Consider the following 19,998-nt stretch of genomic DNA (forward strand, 5'->3'; position numbering starts at 1 on the left):
GGCTTTGTGTGGACTTTCGAGACCTGAATCATACATCACTCAAGGATCATTATCCCCTGCCATCAATGGAGCAATTACTAAGCACAGTAGCTAGATCATAAATGTTTTCTATGCTCGATGGTTTCTTAGGATACAATCAGGTAAGTGTTAAAATGGAGGATCAACACAAGACCACTTTTACCACCAAGTGGGGGACGTTTGCATATCAAAAGATGCCTTTCGGCTTGTCAAATGCTGGGGCCACTTTCCAAAGGGCCATGGATCTGGCTTTCAAAGAGCTAATAAATAAGATTATCTTAATATATTTAGATGACCTAACCGTGTTTTCTAAACACCAAGATGATCATTTCGATCATCTTGAGTTAGTCCTGCAAAAATGTCTGGAATTTGGGATCTCCTTGAACCCAAAAAAGTGTATTTTTGAGGTCCCCCAAGGGAAGTTGTTGGGACATATAGTTTCTAAAGAAGGCATCTCTATCGACCCTGACTGGGTCAAGGCTATCAAAGAGCTCCCCCTTCCGGTCAACAAAAAGGGAGTGTAGTCATTTTTGGGAAAAGTTAATTTTGTCAGTCGTTTCATTTCCGACTTCATTGGGATAATAAGACCTATCACCCTTATGCTTAAGAAGGATGTACATTTCAAATGGACTGCCGAAGCCAAAAATGCCTTCGACCAAATAAAGCATGCCATCTGTTTAGCCCCAGTATTATCTAATCCGGACATGTCGAAAGATTTCATAATGTATGTCTATTCCGGTCAGCATAGTATTGACATGGTCTTAACTGAAAAGGACACCCAAAAAGGAGAAGAGCACCCTATCGCCTTCCATTCAAAAACTCTCAAAGATTATGAGCTCCGCTATAACTTTGTGGAAAAACAAGCCTTAGCTGCCATAAAAGGACTGAAAAAATTCAGACATTTCATTGCCTACAACAAGACCACAGTGTATGTAGCTCACCCCGCAGTAAGAGAATACATTATGGAGGGCGACATCACAGAAAAAAGAGCGAATTGGATCACTAAGATCCTAGAATATGATGTTGACATCAAGCCCACAAAGCTAGTCCGCAGGAGAGGTTTATGTGAGTATATAGTGCAGGATGGTGAATCCCGTGTCTTCGAAACCATCCCAGAAGAGACAGTTATGTTTATGCCCGATACCACCAGCGGAAACTAGATTGAGAATAGGAAAAATTTCATGAAGACAGGGACCTTTCCCGAAGATCTCCCTCCGGCCAAGAGGAGATTCTACTGACTCCAGAACAATGGTTTCTGCCTCATAAATGAAATTCTTTTCAAAAGGAATTTTGACGAAGTCCTACTCCGATGCGTAGATCAAGGCCAAGCTGATAAAATTCTCCAAGAATTTCACTACGGCCCCTCGGGAGGTCATTTCTCCGCCCCAAAAACTGCGATCAAAATTACTCAAGCTGGATACTTTTGGCCATCTATGTTCAAAGATGTACACGCTCTAGTAAGAGGATGTAAAGAATGCTAATATTACACGGGGAGGGGTAAGAAAGCGGCCATGCCACTCAGGCCTGTGTTAGTTGAAGAACCTTTTGCTCAATGGGGACTCGATTTTGTCGGAATGATTAATCCCCCAAGCTCAGCTAGACATAAATGGATCCTGACTGCCATAGACTATTTCACCAGATGGTTTGAAGCCGTTCCCCTGTGGAATTCATCTGAAAACGAGGTGCTATCTTTCTTGGAAGAACTGACTTGTCGGTACGATCCCCCAAAAACTGTTATATCTAATAACGCTCGCGCATTCACTGGCTCGTGGATCACACAATTCACTCTTAGCAAAGGTATTTATCTCAAAACCTCCTCTAACTATTATCCCCAAGGGAACAGTCTGGCAGAATCTACTAACAAGAACCTGATCTGACTTATCAAGAGGATAGGCGCGAAATATAAGAGGGAGTGGCACCATCACCTGAGGAGTGAATTATGGGCCGACAGCATAACACCCAAGCAGATTATCAAGAGTTCCCCGTACAAGCTAGTATATGGGAAAGACACGTTTTTTCCTGTCACTGGAAATCCCAACGTTACAGTTGCTAAAATCTATGGATATCGCCGAAAATGGCCCGATGGCTGTAAGGCTAGCAGAGATTATGGAGTTAGAGGAAGTGAGGGAGGCCACCTTCACAGTTCTCTATGATAGACAAGAGGTCGTAAAAAGATGGTTCGATAATAAAAAGAGCTCTGATGTTATATTCGCCCTCAGAGACCTTGTTCTAAAGTACAATGAGAGAACGACAAAGCCAGGTCAACACACCAAGTTCGACTACCTATGAGAGGGTCCTTTCCGCATCATAGGATGTAAAGGTTTCAACGCCTTTGAGTTAGAGGACATGAATGGAGACTCCTTCTCCATCCTGGTTAACGGTTTTCATCTTAAGCCTTATTATTAAGGGTCCTTCCCCTTTTTCATGTAAATAGTGTACATTATGTGCATATGTGTGGTGTATATTTATTTTAATTATTTTCAGCTTAGCAACCAAAAAGAAAGAGAGACTAGATAAAGAAAAAACAAAATCATTATATTAAGTCTTTCTCGTACTATTACAAAATGTGCGCGCCCTCGGCCTCTATCTTGTTTACATCTATCAGTTCCAGCACAAGTCACGCCTTGCCAAGGACTCAGAGGCTAGTCTCAGTATCCTCCTCCTTAGTATCGGAGTCCCCTTCTTCTCCTAGCCATTCAGAATCAGAAGAACTCTCAGGCTCCTCGTGTATGAATATAACCACCAGGTTAGGAGGCTGATCAGGCAATAGGACTCTTGGGAAGATATAGTCTCTGAAACCAGTATACCATTTTGTGTCTTTCGGAATAGGGACCATCATTTGCACTTGCAGAAGAAACTCGACAGCTAGCTTAGCATGGTACCTGTGGGAGGACAATGACATGGTTTTCAGGCCATTAATAAATGGATGCCACCTCACTTCTTCATTCTGAAGGATGAAGCGCTCTAAGTCAGATGCCACAGGGAGTCCGAGGAAAGGTACATGATACGCAACTACATCTTCAATGCCCCCCAGATAGTCTAAAGGAAAAAGGGCTTGCATTAGCTACGTGGTCAGTAGCCCAGATTGGCCGCAGTCCAGCAGAGAAGCCACGAAGTGCGAGCAGATATCTGTATTCACTCGGTATCGGTCTGGATTTCCAATGAAATCTTCCCCAAGTACCCATTTGATGGCAACAATTATTATTGAATTTTTCCTTCTTGTCATCCCTTGCAGTTTTTGGTCTGATATATTCCCTAGGAAAGTGACTTGTGCCCTTCTATTGACGAGCCGAACTGGAGTATCCATTTATTCAGAAACTCCGCCATTATAGCTCACATTGTGATGAAAAAATGTTTGAAAGGACATATTTATAGCAAAAATCTAGGTAGATAAACAATTAGCAACTTGAGCCCACCCTTGCTCCATTTTAATGCCTTTGTTACACCTCTATTAATTCGCGTCATGCAAATGGGGTTATTTACAAGATATCGACATCTATTCAGTCACTTCAAAAAAGGAATGAATGGAAACAAAGAGCCATACGTACTTTCAGTTACGCCCCCCCTTAAATGAACCAGCTCCGCCAGCCTGTTTTGGCTCATGCGGCCATTATCCCTAGCTGATCTCCTCGATTAAAGAAAGATTTGGCCCAAGATACTCTTTCTGAGGAACACCATCACAAACAAGTAGTTTTTGGGAAAGTGGGAATGACGGCTCCCGTCATTCATGGAAGTTGATTGCAACAACAGTTTAGTTGGCGCGCGTGTCAGTCGAGCCCTAGCTTTCACGAAAAACAAGGCATGTCATGCATTTAAAATCTCAAAGCTTCTCCCGGTCATCAATTTGTTCATTTTGTTGCCAAGGAGTTAGGCCAGAAGACGACGCACGGGTTTCCATTCTCAACTTCCAGTTTGATAGCAGTTCAGGAAAGACCGATTGTCGCCTTGATGGATTCAGAGGCTTCGTCCGCGAAAGCCGCTCCTAAGGGTTTCTGGGTGGATATTTTCGAGGAACTATCTTACTCTTTTCACGCCATCCCACCAAAGAAGGATTATCCAAAGGCAAAGGCCAAAAATAAAGCGACGACCCGCAACCCATCGGTTGTGCTAGATGCCTTAGAAAACATCTACGAGCTTGAGATCCGAAAGCAGCCCAAAAACCTCAGAGAGGCCGCTTGTTCAAGGATTTTGCATCACAGAAATGACCCTCATTCCATCACGGTGCATTTCTGGAAGAGTGGTGCTCCCCAATCCTTGGTCCCTGCAGTTCCCTACTGTCCTGAACTTATAGCTGCCTGTGCAAAGGTTTTTGATCCTGCCTCATTTTCTGTCAGCGGCTCACACTTGAAACTGATCATATCTCTAGAGGCCATCAGAGAAATGCTCTGCTCCCCAATCTTGGTGAATACTGAGGTTTTCTCGAAGAGATCCATGGAGGAATTCTGCAGCACCAAGAGGGACACATTAACTTTCTGTCAGAATGCCCTCAACCAGAGTTTATCAGCAGGGCCTCCGAAGTTCCCTTTGTCATACAACGATCTGAAACAAGAGGACCTTAGAGATATTTCATCTACCCTAGCTTGGTTGTGTGGTTATGATAGCGACCGAAATATTACAGCTTCCATGATGGGTTTTCTTTTCAAATGCAGGAAGCAAAGGGAACCTTTTCACTTTGACTTCTCCACGACTATCGCTAAGGCCATGGTCAAGCAGTTATCCGAATTCCAACAGTTGTGGCGTTTCAGGTTCTCCTCAGTATTAGTGCACCTGCTTCTGCATCAGAATGAAACCTTTTTCGTACAGTTCATGCGCTTGTCCACTTTCAATGAGATGAAAAGTGTATTGCCGGTATCTTGTTGGATGCCTCTCTTGCTGGCCTCTTATGACTCCTATCAATTTTTGACTTATTCTTGGCTCCCGTACTCAAGGATTTTGAAGTGATTCTCAATGAGTCTCTCGCCCGTTTTTCATAGGTCCAAATGAACTGGATGCAGAATGAACACCCTCCTTGTGACTGGTTTTTGGGCCTAGATTTCTCTTTCATCCGCGTGCATTGTTTCTCTGAAGAGCCATTCCGGCTACCTACTCATGTGACCGACAGAACCCTAGCTCTGGAAATGGTGAGGTAGCTGGTAAGGGTCGAGCAAGCAATTGGAGTTGGGAAGCATGATACTTCCATCATAGAGGATAACAAGGCCATTGGCCCAATTACCTTAGTAAGAAGAAAGGTAGCAGAGGAAACCTTGACGTCAAAACTGGTGTAGATGGGTTTCGTAGTAATTGATGACTTATGGAGTTACGAACCTGATGGTTGCTTGAGCAAAAGAAAAACGCTGTGAAGCATGAGCCTCGAGACTCATGGGTGGAACGTACCAACTCCCGGGTTGATGACCCGAGCAAATATGTGGGTCCCGATGATTTTCCTATTTTGGATCGCCCCTCGTGGTTGAAATTTTATTCCCCAGTGCAAAGAGTCAACCCCGCAAAGCCAATCCCTCGGGCGTTGTTAGAAAGTATGAAAGCCTTATCCTGACCCAAAAAGAAAAGGAAATTTTTTTGGGTCTATCATCAGGAAGTGAATCAGCTTAGAGCTAGCCTAGGAAACACACACTTGGACGAGCGTTTCGAGCAGGAATGGAGTAAAGTAAATAAATCTAACGATGAGATAGGTGATAGTTCCTCGCGTGGGGACTCATCTCCCCAGATGGCTGCTCAGCAGGAAGTTGGGACTATAAATATCGAAGGGTAGGAGCCAGAGCCAGAAATCCCTCTTTCTTTAGACAGTGCGACTCGCAGACCTCGTTCGCAATCTAGTAAGAGGCGGTTTGAGAAATAGTCCTCTAAGGGCCCCCCAAAGAAGAAGCCATATTTTAGTGGGTCCGAGGAGATTGCACTTGATACATCAACGATAACATCAACAGATCTTCAGTCGCTGTGACCTTCAGCCGATCAGGTACGCCCATTTTTCCCTTCTTCCCATTCTCCAAATGTTCTTGCAGCTGCTCTCACGCCTATCATGCAAACCTCAGTCCCAACTGCTCTTACGTTGGCCCCTGCAGGTATGACAATTAATCCCCAAGATGTGCTCGCATAGACTTCCACTCCTCTATCAGTCGGAACCCCCATACCTACAACTTTTCTATCGCCCACATCAGAGGTGTTCCCTGTGTCGCGCAGGCTAGGTTTCGAAGAGTTTTCCCCCCAGAGTATGGCAGTGGTGTCCGCTAGTTCCTTTCCATTGGTGAGTTCCCCTTTTGTCTCATTATTTTCCCCGCTGGCGGTGACTCACCCAGTCCAATCCTCCTTCGCTGCCCCTTTTTCGCATTTCCCTTTCGCTGTCCCTCCTGGTGCAGTTTTTGCAGGTCAAGCCATCGATCACCCAAATAGTTTCCAGTAGCAGGTTGTTTACGATCGAACCATTGGTTTGAATAAGGCAAATAAGAGGAAGGAGAAGGAAGGTGCTCATCGTGCTCGTCCTCGCCTGCAAACCCATTTCAGCGAGCAAAGAGACTGCCTTTACTTTGCAAATCTAGTTCCCAAGGTTGACAAGCCAGAATCCCAGATGAGGTCTGATGATTATGAGTTACAAGCAATGGGCGTTAGTTTCCAAAGCACCATGACATCTGACAAGGTTGGGATGATGGAAGAAACTTCTAAAGCAGTGCCCACGGACTTTATTAAGAAGAGCCGTCATTTAAAAAAACTTCAAGCGGAAAACGCTAGTCTCTGCGATTCTCTTTTCTAGCAAAGGAAGGAAGATAAGGCTCGGGTATCAGAGATCAATCGTCTGCAAAGCCTGCTAGCTCAAGCAAACACAGAAAAAAGAAAGTTGCAATTGTCCCTCAACAGTGTTGGTTCCTAGCTAAAAGGTCAGGAAGTGACAAGGAATGCAGCCCTGAAAGAAGTGCAAGATAAAGATTCTAAGATACAATGACTGAAGGCCGCTTCCAGGGATGTTGCCCAGGTTCAGATGCAATTACGCCAAGAAATCCTTCTCAAAGAAGGTTATGCCCGTCAACTGAGTGAAGCCCAGGTGTCACGGACGGATGAGAGGATGACTTTCGAAGCCGAATTGAGAGCAAAAGAAGCAAGTCTCGAGCAATCTGGTAAACATGTTTCAGAATTGGAAACTCTTCTGCAGCAGGAGCAGAACCATACATTGCAGTTGCAACAGACCGTCAGGACTGAAGAAGCAAAAATCTTAGCTTTGGAAAATCAAGTGGCTATTGAGCAAAGTAAAATCCAGCAGCTCCAGCAGGAAACAATTGGGAAAGATAATGAGATATCTCGATTGATGAGCCTCCCACCCCCTTAGCTGATTGCCCCAGACTTCTCCACTATGTTGACGAAGCTGTATGTTTCTCATTGGGAAAAGGTAAAGCAGTTCTGCCCATCTTTGCAACCGGTGTTAAGATTTCTCAGTGATGTGCAATCCCTCTATGCTGAGGCCGAGCACCTTATAAATAATTCTATGCTTATCATCGGTTCGAAATTCCCAATAGCCTAGACTCTTATTCAGTTGCTTTATTCCGCTCTACAAGAGGAACTTAGGGAGAAAGGGATTGCAGACCGCCGACAATTGATCAAAAGGACTAATGTCTTCATAAATCGCCATAGGATAATTATGCAAGTGTCAACTGCTCTGACACCTTTGCAATTTTCCGTACCTGACATTAAGCAGCCTGTAGATAAATTTATTTCTCTAGGCTTACCTTCTCCTTTTCCTACAAATGGTTCTGTGCGGCGAATTGAGCAAGTATTGCAGCAGATTGAGATTTTACAGTAGGACAGAGTTTTTCTGCAACGACTAGGAAGCCCTATTTCAGTGAATGAAGTGGAAAGTCTTTTGCATCCTCTAGCCCAACTCTCTGCTCTCCTGAACTAGGTCCAAGATGAACCTGTACCTCTGCCCCTAGATGAAGTAATTTTCTTGGAGCAATATTTCCAAGAGTTGGAAGCGCAAGTTGCGCTCTTAGAGGATGAATGGCTACCCTTGAAGCAGGTTTTTGATCTTTTTCACCCCGTTGTGGGTTGAGGTTTGGTCTTCGAACCAGTAATTTTGGGTTCTTTTGTTCCACAAGCAGAAACGCCCCTGATAGTTGCCAGGAAATATTCACCTTTATTTTCCCCAATGTAGGTTCTTGGCGGGCCCGGTTGTGATTATTGTTTTTCTCTTTAGCCAACAGGGATGAGCATGCACGACACTTGGTGGCCCGATGTTGCTCCCTCGGTTCTTCTTTAGTGTCTCATTTTTGAAGCAGCGCAGGGGTGACAAATAGCAATGCTCATTTACTTTTCTTCTAGGCGGGCCCACTCATGTGTGCGATTTGCAAGCAGTTTCCTCGTAGCGGTCCCCTTTTCTACAGTCCTTTCCCTTATGACAGAATCAATTGAGTTCTGGGTAACCTTTAGGCCGTTCAAGGAGTTTGTTTTGCTGGGTGCGGCCTCTGCTGTGACACGCCATGTTTTTTTTGTTCCGAGGAGGTTGTGCCAGTTTTGGATTTTCAGGAGAGCTGTTTTTAGAAGTAGTGGTGTATTTAAGGGGGGATTATTTCTGTGGCAAAGGAGGATTTATTTTAGAGAAGAAGAAGAATAGTCTAATTTGCTAAGTAGGGGTTTTCTTTTGTTTCCAGCCTTAAAAAACTATTTGGGATTTGCTATAAGAAATATTATTCAGATTATGCCTGTGGCCTTTGTGATGTCTTTCTTGACTTACTGTTTATAGTGTTTTCTGTGCTATTGTTGTTGAAAATTCCGATAGACTTTGGGAATATTTTGTCTAAGACTTCACTGATTAAACTATGTTTTTCTATACTTGTTATCTAGTGAATGCGTGATGAATGTGTCCCTTATGTTTTCAGGCAAATTTGGTTGTTGTTTTGATTACGTCTTTGGCTCAGATGCTTACAGAGATTGCAAGTGTTCTTTGAATTCTATTGGTTCATTTCATATTAATGATATGGCGCATCGCCTAAGTATTTAGCATCTCATTTTCTTAAAAAAGTATTTGTTTCTCCCTTTCCTCAAAACTCAAGGAAGAGCCGGCTTCTCAACTCCGGAGGTCATTCAGTGTTTCTTTGCGCGAGTCAGTCCCCCAACATTGAATTTCCTATAAGGCTGTTTGTCCCCGAAGCAAAATTTAGAGTCAACACTTACAAACAAGATTCCTCGAATGAATAACTAAACAAAATATTTCATTGGTTAGATTGATCTCGCAATCATACACAATCTTCTAGTGCAATTTCCAATGTAATAATGGTTAGATGTGCTTCGATCTTGTAACACGTTTTCATATGCATGTCCAGGTTCAATGTATCTGGTAACACATTTCACTCGGTGAATATCAACTCGGTGTGTCATCTTTACTACTTGGTAGTCATAAAAAGATACTCGGTAGACAACTCGGTGTGTACTGCATTCTTTGACTGCTTTCTGCTGTAACCGACTAGACTGTGCATACCGACTTCTCTGTGTGTACCGATTGGATGATTCGGTAGTGCTAACTGACTAGAATATATAGTATGACTTTGAATATAAAAACTAATGGCAACTTGATAAGTAGTAACACATTTTGTATGGGTTTATGTGATGGGACGTCTTTATCAATGAATGTAAGATGGTGGGTGGATGTGAGATGTCCCACCATAGCCTAAAATTGATCAATGTTTATGTCAGTAGGTACATACAAATCTTGAAGAGATTTTTATAAGATAGCCTTATGTGTAGGGGATATGCATAAAAGCTCTAGGATGAATATTTGTGTGTGTTTTGTTAGAATTTGTGTGTGTTTTGTTAGAATTTGTGAAATGCGAATCCCACAAGCCTAGTTATCTTCTGCAAGAATACTTATCACACAATAAGAGAAAAATGAATAGGAAACAAAATTGAAGACAATTAACAATAATTGAATGTATTGCTTTGAAATTTCTTAATACAATGAAGGATGTGACATCCTTATAAATAAATCTAACTCTAAACATAGAAATCTTAAATGGTGGAGTCTACAAGGACTGAGAGTTAAAATAGAATGCATGAATTAGTCATGTATGCACAAAAAACATAATAGACTAATTAATGCATGAAACTCTCAAAATTTTAAACATAACTTGTTTTTCCTAGTTTGCATTATGCATGGAGATAAATATTAATTAATTAAGTAACTAATAAATACCAATAATTAATTACTAACTAAGGCATCGATTATTTAGTGAATTAATATGATTAAGTGAATAATTAATATATGAATTTTTTATTCCAACACCCCCCTAAATGCACAATTGGGAGAGAGGCAAAGATATAGGAAAAAACATGCAAAGATGTATGTAAGATGAGTCCTGGCCTAAATCTCGATGAGGTACCCATGAACAAACATGCAAGTTTCTCATAAATGGAGCAAAGGAGAAAACCCAGTGGGAACAAAACTCCTCTCCAAAAGAGAAACAAAAAAGAAAGTACAAAATCAGTGTCTCAAGAGACTCTCTCAAGAACATATGTACTACTAAACCCCCCATGAGAGAGGATCGAAGCTCTAAAGCCCCCCCAAAATGATAGAACCCATGTGTCGATGATCAAACCAATGTGGAGGAAACAAAGTCAACGGACAAAGTAGAGGAAAAACTTGTATGTAAGGCAAAATTGGAAGGCCTAGATGTTGATCAAAGGAGAACGCATGATGATCCTGTAAAGGAAGCTCCAATGGTGATGGGATAACAAATGTGTTGAATCTATCATCTAAGAGGGAATGAACATCCTCTAATATGTCCTCAATAATTGCAATAGTGGGCTCAATGCATGGAGCTACAATGTCTAACGGTGCTAAAGAGGAATCCTGCTGAACAGATGCAAACTCAACAGGAGGTGGAGGTGTAGAAGTCACAACATTGGTCTTAGGAACAAAACATAAGTTCAAGTGACCTGACTTCACCTCAACATGCTCTGTTGAAGAAGGAGAGGAATTCTCAAACAATGGAGAAGATGGACCAAAATGAGAAAAGGAGTACAAGCAGGAAGAATGATCAACTATCCCTATAGCAACAATGTCTACAGTCTCACTGTCTCTGATGTGCACTGAATCTTGTGTAAACTCAACTGTCTTCCCTGTCCCACTGTGAGCAATCTAATAAATAGAGAGAAGGTTAGAAGACAAAGATGGTACATAAAGTACATCATTGAAAGTATTGTCATCAATGTCGATAGAACCCTTCCCACATACTATCATAATAGTGTTGTTGCCCATCAAGATGTGTGGTGTAGGAGAAACCTGAAAAAGATGAAAAAATATCCCGAGAAGATGTCATATGGTGTGAAGCACCTAAATCTAGTAGCCATCGAGAAGAGGGTGAACAAGTGGTCGCACACAATGCATGACCCTTCCCATTGGATTGTCCATCTGTCTAGAATGAAGGAGAAGAAGAAGACCTGCCAGAAGAAGAAGGAATATTGCTCTTTGCAAGAAGAGAAGTCAAATCTAAACTCTATCTCTCATATCCGTCAAACTTCTTCTGATGACAATATATCTCATTATGCCCTTCCTTTTTACAATAAGCATAAATAGGTCTTTCTCTCTTAGATGATTCTCCCTTAGGAGAAGGTGAACTAGAGGTTTTCTGTGAAGTATAATCCTTTCCTTGCCTTGTGGTCTTTGGATTTCATTTCTTACCTTTGCTAGATGAAGCCTTCGTGTCCGTCTGAGTTGGTGTAGTAAGAAGAGTTGAAGCTTTTGAAGGCTTCAATGTACCCATCTGAATCAACTTGGACTGTTCTCGCATGATTTGAATGGAAAACTCATCAAGAGAAGGCATGGTGTAGTTGAAGCCTATAACATCCTTTGTAGCACAGAAGGCAGAAACAAAGACAAAATAATTTGGACCAAGCTTTGCAAGAATAGAAAGGATTAATTGATCATCTTTCTTCTCAATACTTGACTGCTTTAGCCTCAAGGACTTAAGCTTTGTGAAGAGTTCCTGGATTGTGTCAAAATCAGAAGGATTAAGACATATCAACTCATTCTCCAACTGATAACTCCCGAGTGTGTCCTGCTTACCAAATAGAAGCTCAAGTTGTGCCCAAACTTCCTGCGGTGTATTGCAAGACTCAACATGAAACAAGAGATCAAGAGAGATACTCATGCAAATAGTGTCAAAGGCCTCATCACATCTGTTGAAACATTTCCTCTTTTTTGTAGTACCTGTAGGTTTGAGTTTTGTACCTTTGGTGACTCGATATAACTCCAATTTCTTAAGAGTGATCTCAATGTGAAACTTCCACTCAAGAAAATTAGAAGTGATAAGAAGAGGCATATTACTTTTATCCATGATGCTGAAAAAATTACAAAACTGAGACAAAAAAAATACAGTAATAGAGCCCAAAAATCAGAACTTAATACCTCTGAGAACAAGTATTGCGAAGCTCGGATCATAGGAAGACAAAATAAGACCAAAACAATGCACTATTGACTTTGGAAGGAAGAAACAAAAATATGGTAAAAAAACTTGCAAATAAGGACCTGAGATATAGATAGATATCTGAATCAGCTTTTTGGCGATATTTCATTTGCGAAAAACGGAGTTTGGATGCACAAGATATGCCCTCGGGAGTGCAAACTGCAACTTCTGATTTCAACTGGCAAAAAAACTTGCTAAATGAAAAAATAAGAAAACAATACCTCCAAAAATGACTCCATCTCGGAAAGAGCTTTTCGACGATATATAGTTTGTCAAAAAACGACTCTGTATGCTCAAGTTATGAACAAAAAACCAACCACTGCTTTTTTGAACTTTGAAGGGCTAAAAATAGAGAAAATCAACTAAATTTAGAAGAGCTCCAAATTTAGTGGGTCCGTATTGATGATGTCAGCACTGATGCAATGTACTTTTGCTGCAAAGGGTTGACTTTCTTTTTATTTTAATTTTTTTTTTTAAAACATGCACCCATTTGAATTTCTTTTTAAAAAATTAAAAAACCCACCAATCAATTTTAATTTTTTTGCCAATAAGTTGATTTTTTTTTTTGGAATTTTTTTTTACGCAGGTGCAGGTACGACCGTGTGGATTTTTTCGTGCCTCAAAAAGCGTGCCAATAAAAAAATCATGCCCCAGATGCCGAAAATAGGCAAATTATATATCAAAATTCATGGAATCAGCATTTTGAATCCAATTGTGAGGTCCTTTTGGGCTAAAAAAGCTCCGAATTTTCAGGTACCCTCTGGAACAAAGAAAACCCCTTAAACTTCAAGCCCTTGCAAAATGGAATCTGTATATCGGATTTCAGCGAAAGGAAAGACAATCCTGACTTTCTCGAGCCTTTTGGAACTGATGGTGAGCTCCAAAATAACCCAAGGTGAACATTTGCTATGTAAATGCAAATAATATCCAAAAAAACAAACATGAATCTTCAAATCTGGACTCTGATACCATGTTAGAATTCGTGAAATGTGAATCTCACAAGCCTAGTTATCTTTTGCAAGAATACCTGTCACACAATAAGATAAAATTGAATAGAAAAAATAATTGAAGACAATCAACAATAATTGAATGTATTGCTTTGAAATTGCTTAATTACAATGAAGGACATGACATCCTTATAAAGAAATCTAACTCTAAAGATAGAAATCCTAAATGGCGGAGTCTACAAGATAGACTGAGAGTTAAAATAGAATACATGAATTAGTCATGTATGCACAAAAAACATAATAAACTAATTAATGCATGAAACTCTCGAAATTCTAAACATAGCTTGCTTTTCCTAGTTTGCATTATGCATGGAGATAAATATTAATTATTTATTTACAATTAATTGATTAACTAACTAATAAATGCCAATAATTAATTACTAACTAAGACATCGATTATTTAGTGAATTAATGCAATTAAGTGAATAATTAATATATGAATTATTTATTCCAACATGTTTTTTCTAATGGTCTAGGAGATTGTGTTGATTTTTTTACTAGAATTTTGAAGTGACTCCTTGAAGAATCACTTTGGTTCTACGAGTAGTTACAGCACATTAAAGATTCTTAATCTTGATTGTGATAGTTGACACATGGTTATTGGTATGTTGGATTTAGTTTATGGTATATTCATAGGCCACATTATTATAAGTGACATTACTATTTGAGGCACTCCTTTGATTGAAGGTATTTCCTTTACCATGGTTTTGTAAGGGATCCTTGAAGTTCACATGATTGTCACTTGAGGTGCCTGGTGTATTTTCCATTGCTAACCTTGATCTATGGAATGTTATATAAGGGTTTTTAATTTGAAGCATCCAAAGGTTTTATATCCCTTGAATATGTGGTATTCATATAGATTAGTGTCTTTCCACTATGCAAGTTTTACATATGGTTAAAATTTCTTGATTTTTGGATGTGAAATGATGTTTAATTGGACCAACTATTGCAATGTTGACTCAGTTGCTTCCCCTGAGGGTGTATACTTTTGTCACGTGTTTGTGTTTAACCTAGGAGGACCTTTTTGGGAAGTTTTTAGATGGGTTTTAATGCTTATACTTTAGGTTGTGGAGGTTCTTGAATGGTAACCATAGGTTGTGCTTTATGAACTAATTTTGTATATACAACACCATTGTTTACTACATTTTTGTTTTTAGACCAAAATTGGATTTTTTAATTTGATATAGTTGGGTTATCTTTGATCTCTTTGATAATTTTAACAAGTCCTTTAGATATAAGGGCATTTTTAAATGTAAGATCCTTTTTGTCAAAAATATTTGAACACTAGACTTGTAAATGTAGTCTCGTTTCTTGATTGAGGTTTTGGATGAAAATCTTTATGAGTTATTCCTCTAGCACATGACATTGACATTTTATAGATAAGTTTATCCATCTCTATATGAATGAGGTGAAATATTCATTGTTCTTTTACTTTTTATTAGAAAGATCAGTCATTGAGATTTTGTGTTCTATGTTATACAAGAAGTGTGATAATCTTCTTTGATAGCTCATGAAAGGTTCTAATGCCATGTGGAAGGCATGAAAGCCACTCAATGGATTGTCCACCAAAACTTCATGGAAAGAGGCACATGTGATATGTATCGTTGTACGAACAACTCTAAACATGATATATAGAATTCCCCAATGTGTTCTATTGGGTTGCACTTTCCTTAATATTTGTCAAACTTTGGCATTTCAAAATTGTGAGGAAAGAGTGGCATAGGGATATTTCTATCAAACATGGGTAAGTACAAATGTCCTCCAATCTATAAGTTTTCTTGGTCACTCCTAGCTGCATATTGGTGATAAATTGTTGAAGTTTATATAGTTTTTGTGCTAAGCTATCTTTGGGTGATGGTTAGATGTGATTCTATGGTACATATCTGTTATTTGTGATGTTCCTTGGAGTGGGTTTGAAAATGGATTTGTGTTATGGAATATGGGTTATTGGTTATATATGGTAGGAGATTTTGATTATAAGTGGAAAATTTTTGGTTTTGGTTGTCTGACATGGCTTGTGACATTTGATGTATGTGTGATATGTTTTGGTTAAGTCTTTGGTTATGTTGATGTGTCATTAGATAAATGTTTTGATACGTGGAATTTTGAATGGGTAAAATGTTTTGAGGAATATTATTTTGAAAAGTGTTTGTTGGGTTTGGAGTGTATGTGCTGTTTGTTGAAAGTGTGTTTTTGTATTGACATGGCAGTGTAAGGTTCTTATTTTGGTTATGTGGGATGTGAGTTTCGGGTTGGTTAATGAGTATACAATTCTAGGACATGGTGTTAACATTTAGATTGGTTGTCATGTTGTTGTGTGGTGATGTCATGTTGTGTTTTTGGTTAGGAGGTGTAGGGTTTTGGTTTGGGGTGTTATATTTTGAATAGATGAGGTGGATTTAGGGATGATGTTTTGTTGTGTGTTCATCAAGGGTATGGATGTTTGTGGCGAGGGTGGTATATATTAGTGGGGATAGTTGAATTGTAGGTCAAATGAAGGTGATGATAGTAAGGAGACATACATTGAATTGTGGGATGTGTTAGTTTGAGATATGTTAGTGTTGATTTGTTGTGATGTTGATCTATCATGTGGGGGCATTGGATTTAAAATTCCAATATTTTGTGATCTGATATTTTTTGTGCAATCTTTGACATTAGAAATGTCAAATTCAGATAGTAACTTAGCACCATGTTGTGCCAACAAAAATAAATAATGATTTGGGTATGTAGTTAGAAGTGAGTCTATGATCTTTTAAACCTTTAGGCCTTGTTGTGCTTCCTCAAGCTCATGTTGCATCAAATCTCTACTGGGTTGCCCCTTAGTAGGTTGTTGTTGTTGTTGTTGAGGTGTTTGAAATAGATGTGGATGCATTCCACATTGGTATAATCTTGTAGGGTTGGACATGGGGTCTTGTTGAGGATCCATTTTTGTTTTCTTTCTTTGAGGCCTAGTCACAATCCACATGCAAGAGACCTAGAGACGTGTGATTTGATGGGGATGAGTGTATTCTATGACTTAAAAATTGTGCCTAGACTAGTTGATATTTTTGGGATTTTTTTTTATTTTTTAAAGTTTTTGATGTTTTTGAGATTTTTTGATATGTTGGATTGATAACTTGGATGTAAGTTTGACGGGAGACCAAAATAGTCAAAAAGTGTATCTAGATCTTGAGTGACAATTATCCTAATTTTTATTGATGCACTAGACTTGTAATAGGCTTATGAACACAAGACAACAGATATGGGATACAAAATAGATCAACTTTTTAAGTATACTTAAAAGTTGGCCCATAATTTATTAGGTTTATGTAATTAGTTTTAAAAAGACTTACATTTAACTTATTTTCTAAATTAAACGCTCGAATAATGATCCTTGAATTACTCTAAGTAGTCACAAACAACACTGGAATGATTGTTTACATTCTAGATGCCCCACATAATGGATGCCTCGAATAAAAAAGTGTGATTGCTATCAACTTTCCCAAACAACCAATTTGACAAATTCTCTGTCGTTGCAGGTAATATATATTAAGGATTCAATTTCGTGAAGTTGAATAAATTATGAAATGTTTGGCCGGTCTAGCTCATTCCCGAATGGAGTTTATAGACCACAGGATTTGCATACAATAGTATAAATATAATACAAATAGGCAGTCTCATCCTCTGTAATTATTTCTTCCCTCCGGCTATTTCAGGGGAGGCGAGAATGCTTAGAGAAGGGTGGGCACTCGGCCATTCCATTGGGATACCGCTGAAAATCTTGACAGTAATCGTAAATCATATAATTTTTACGTACAAATTGGAGTGCATGTCTTTGAAACCTATTCAGCTTGGGAGAGATGAACGAATCCAAATAGCCATGGGCACATTTTTTGCCCAAATAACCTGGTTGAGAACATCCACTGATCATGAAGTTGGTGTAAGTGGACACAAATGGCTGATAACTGTAATTAGCTTTGTATTTCCCTCCATCTGTTGCCCAGGCAGAGGCATCCCAAATGGTTGCATACACTGACATTGGCTTTGATGGGTACTGCATTCCCAGGCTCTTTACCTTTGGAAATCTCCTTATTGGAATACTGTCCACCATAAATCTGTAACAGCAGTAACCACATTCAAATTATAGCACAATACATGATTTTTACAGTCCATGGAAATGAGTTATTAAATTTTGTAGGGTTTATATCATGATTTGAAGAATATTTTTTAATTTTTTAACAACATGATCACACTCCATAATCAGCATCAGATTTGATGAGAACAATAATCATGGTCCAGAGGAAGAATGAATTACAGGATTTGATGAGGGGTCCACAAAATGCTGTAGTTGTGAAAGTCTTTGGTTGGATCAAACCACAGATGAAAGTGTTGTTCCCTGCCGGTGAGATGAGATCCATCTCCTGTACCATTTCCATACACATTGGTCTGCAGTTTATAAGGCTCTCCAGGTATTGTTCCCAAAAACTCTATGTCTACTTCATCGTGCCAACCCTCATAGACCTGATTGTTTGACAGCTGCATTTATTCTCCCAGATTAATAATTTCCCCAACGAAAAAAACATTTCAATACTAAAATATGGTATTCACGAGCAACATATTATTATCAAGCTATAAAGCTTCATACTGCTGTTTTTTTATTTGATTATATATTTTTTGTATCTATGCTTCGGATTATATTCTGTGATCCATCATGAGGATGTTAGAGAGCTCAAAGAATAGAAAATTAAGATAATTGATCAATTTTTAATATGTTTTCCTATTCTCGGTAACACATCGATATGTGTGCAATCTCTCACCCCTCGTCTCCCTCTTTTTATTCTTCTTAGGTCTGCAACTATTCTATTTTTCTATTTCTTGAGCTCTCTAATATTCTGATGTATCACAGAAAGTGATCCAAAATGTGGATGCAAATAAACACAAACAATCGAATCCAAAAACAGCAGTAAGAAACAGTATGAATTGTGAAAACTTGATATCATTAAATTACAAAGCTGTCAAATTCATCAACTTGAATATGAATGCTTGCATCATCCTGGCTACACCCATTTGAAACAAACATTCAGAAATTGCATCATCCTGGCTACACCCATTTGAAACAACATTCAGAAATTCTAACATAGTATTTGCTACAAACAAAAAGCTTTGAGAATTACATAGAATGAAGTGATAATTCCTGCAGTGTAGCCCGACTGGAGCCTTAGAGCTGCATTGAAGAAACCATACATGTAGGTCTTCTTTGATTTGAATCCACTGCCTGCATCCAACAGGAAAACAATGAGTAAATGAAGTTTATCAGAGGCCTTGAGATGCAATGAAATGAAGCACCTATTCATTGCATTAGCAGACATGTTGAATACAGATGGAAAATTTTGAGTGGTATCACCTGAAGATATGTCTAATGTTAAAGTAACAGAGGATTTATCTTTTGATACTCTTTGATGTTGGGGACCCCAAAGATTTGAATAGCCTTGGGGAAACTTCATTGCTTTGAAATTATCAGTTACAGGCCTGCCTTGTAAGGATGGTAGTATATGATTATGAGTTGCAGCAGCAGATTTAGCTGAGAGTTCAATGAATGACCATAGCAAAATCAAAATAAGATTGACATGAAGAAAAGTAAGAAGCTGAGGCATTGTACAAGGAAAGCTACTACTCTGTTTAGAACTATTGATGGTAATGGTCTGTTGCTGTGCTCATGGAACTTATTAGCCATATATAGGGCAGAGGAACTGGGATGGATGATGATACTTGAAAGCAAAGAAAGAAAATGGCAGACAGAATTGAGAGATATTTCTACTACTCTTGGCTTCCTTCGGGACAACGCCTAATTCTTGGACTTGATGAGTGTAAAGCACCTTGGAGATCAGTACATTGACGTATTTATAATTATTACATAACTGAAACTAATTTGGCGGTTGGAAATTCTCAAGATTTGCTTTGGTTTCACTCAACATCATGACATGTTAGGGAATTCAAATGTTTATATATGTTGGAAAGTGGGAAGACATCAAATCACAACATTTTAACTCGGTTGTATCATTGAATTTACTAAATCTTCCAAAAGCACAGCCATTGATCTCCTTGGTCAAAACAATAATTCAATTGCATATATTTTTTGTTTCTTTTTTCAACTAGGGGTGTAAGGAGACAAGGGATTGAAACATAGGTTTAGAGTTCAACACTGGCTTAACCTTTGTGATTCATTTTGGTTAATTTCTGACTGTCAGTAATAGAGGTCAAAGTATGATGAGAGGTGTCAAGAGAGAAGGGATTGAAACATAGGATTGGAGTTCAACAATAGCTTAACCTTTGTGACTCAAAAAGGTTAATCTCAGATTGTTGTCAATAATAGAAACTCATTTCTTTCATTCTTTCTTTTTTTCAAGTATGGTGAGGGGTGTCAAGGAGACAATTGAAATGTAGCCTTGGTGTTTCAACAATGACACCTTTATGACTCAAAAACGTCAATCTCAGACTTATGTTGGTAATGGAAATCCATTTCTTTCAGGGGTAGTACACTTTTGCCTAAA

At 39.1% G+C, this 19,998-nt stretch overlaps 1 protein-coding gene across 2 annotated transcripts; it reads right to left on the reverse strand.

Annotated features, from left to right (window-relative positions):
- Window positions 1-16,943: 16,943 nt before the first annotated feature.
- LOC131071634 (probable xyloglucan endotransglucosylase/hydrolase protein 32) lies at window positions 16,944-19,163 on the reverse strand. Of its 2 annotated transcripts, XM_058007564.2 has the most exons (4): window positions 18,852-19,162; window positions 18,622-18,722; window positions 17,763-17,983; window positions 16,947-17,562 (listed from the first exon to the last, which is right to left on the reverse strand). In XM_058007564.2, the coding sequence occupies exons 1-4, from the start codon at window positions 19,099-19,101 to the stop codon at window positions 17,160-17,162; spliced, it is 975 nt and encodes a 324-aa protein (XP_057863547.2). In that variant the 5' UTR covers window positions 19,102-19,162; the 3' UTR covers window positions 16,947-17,159. The 2 variants fall into 2 exon arrangements, with proteins under 2 accessions (XP_057863546.2, XP_057863547.2); XM_058007563.2 differs by having other exon boundaries at window positions 16,944-17,562; window positions 18,622-19,163.
- Window positions 19,164-19,998: the final 835 nt, after the last annotated feature.

Source organism: Cryptomeria japonica, chromosome 9 (assembly GCF_030272615.1).
Source record: "Cryptomeria japonica chromosome 9, Sugi_1.0, whole genome shotgun sequence".
Classification (NCBI taxonomy): domain Eukaryota; kingdom Viridiplantae; phylum Streptophyta; class Pinopsida; order Cupressales; family Cupressaceae; genus Cryptomeria; species Cryptomeria japonica.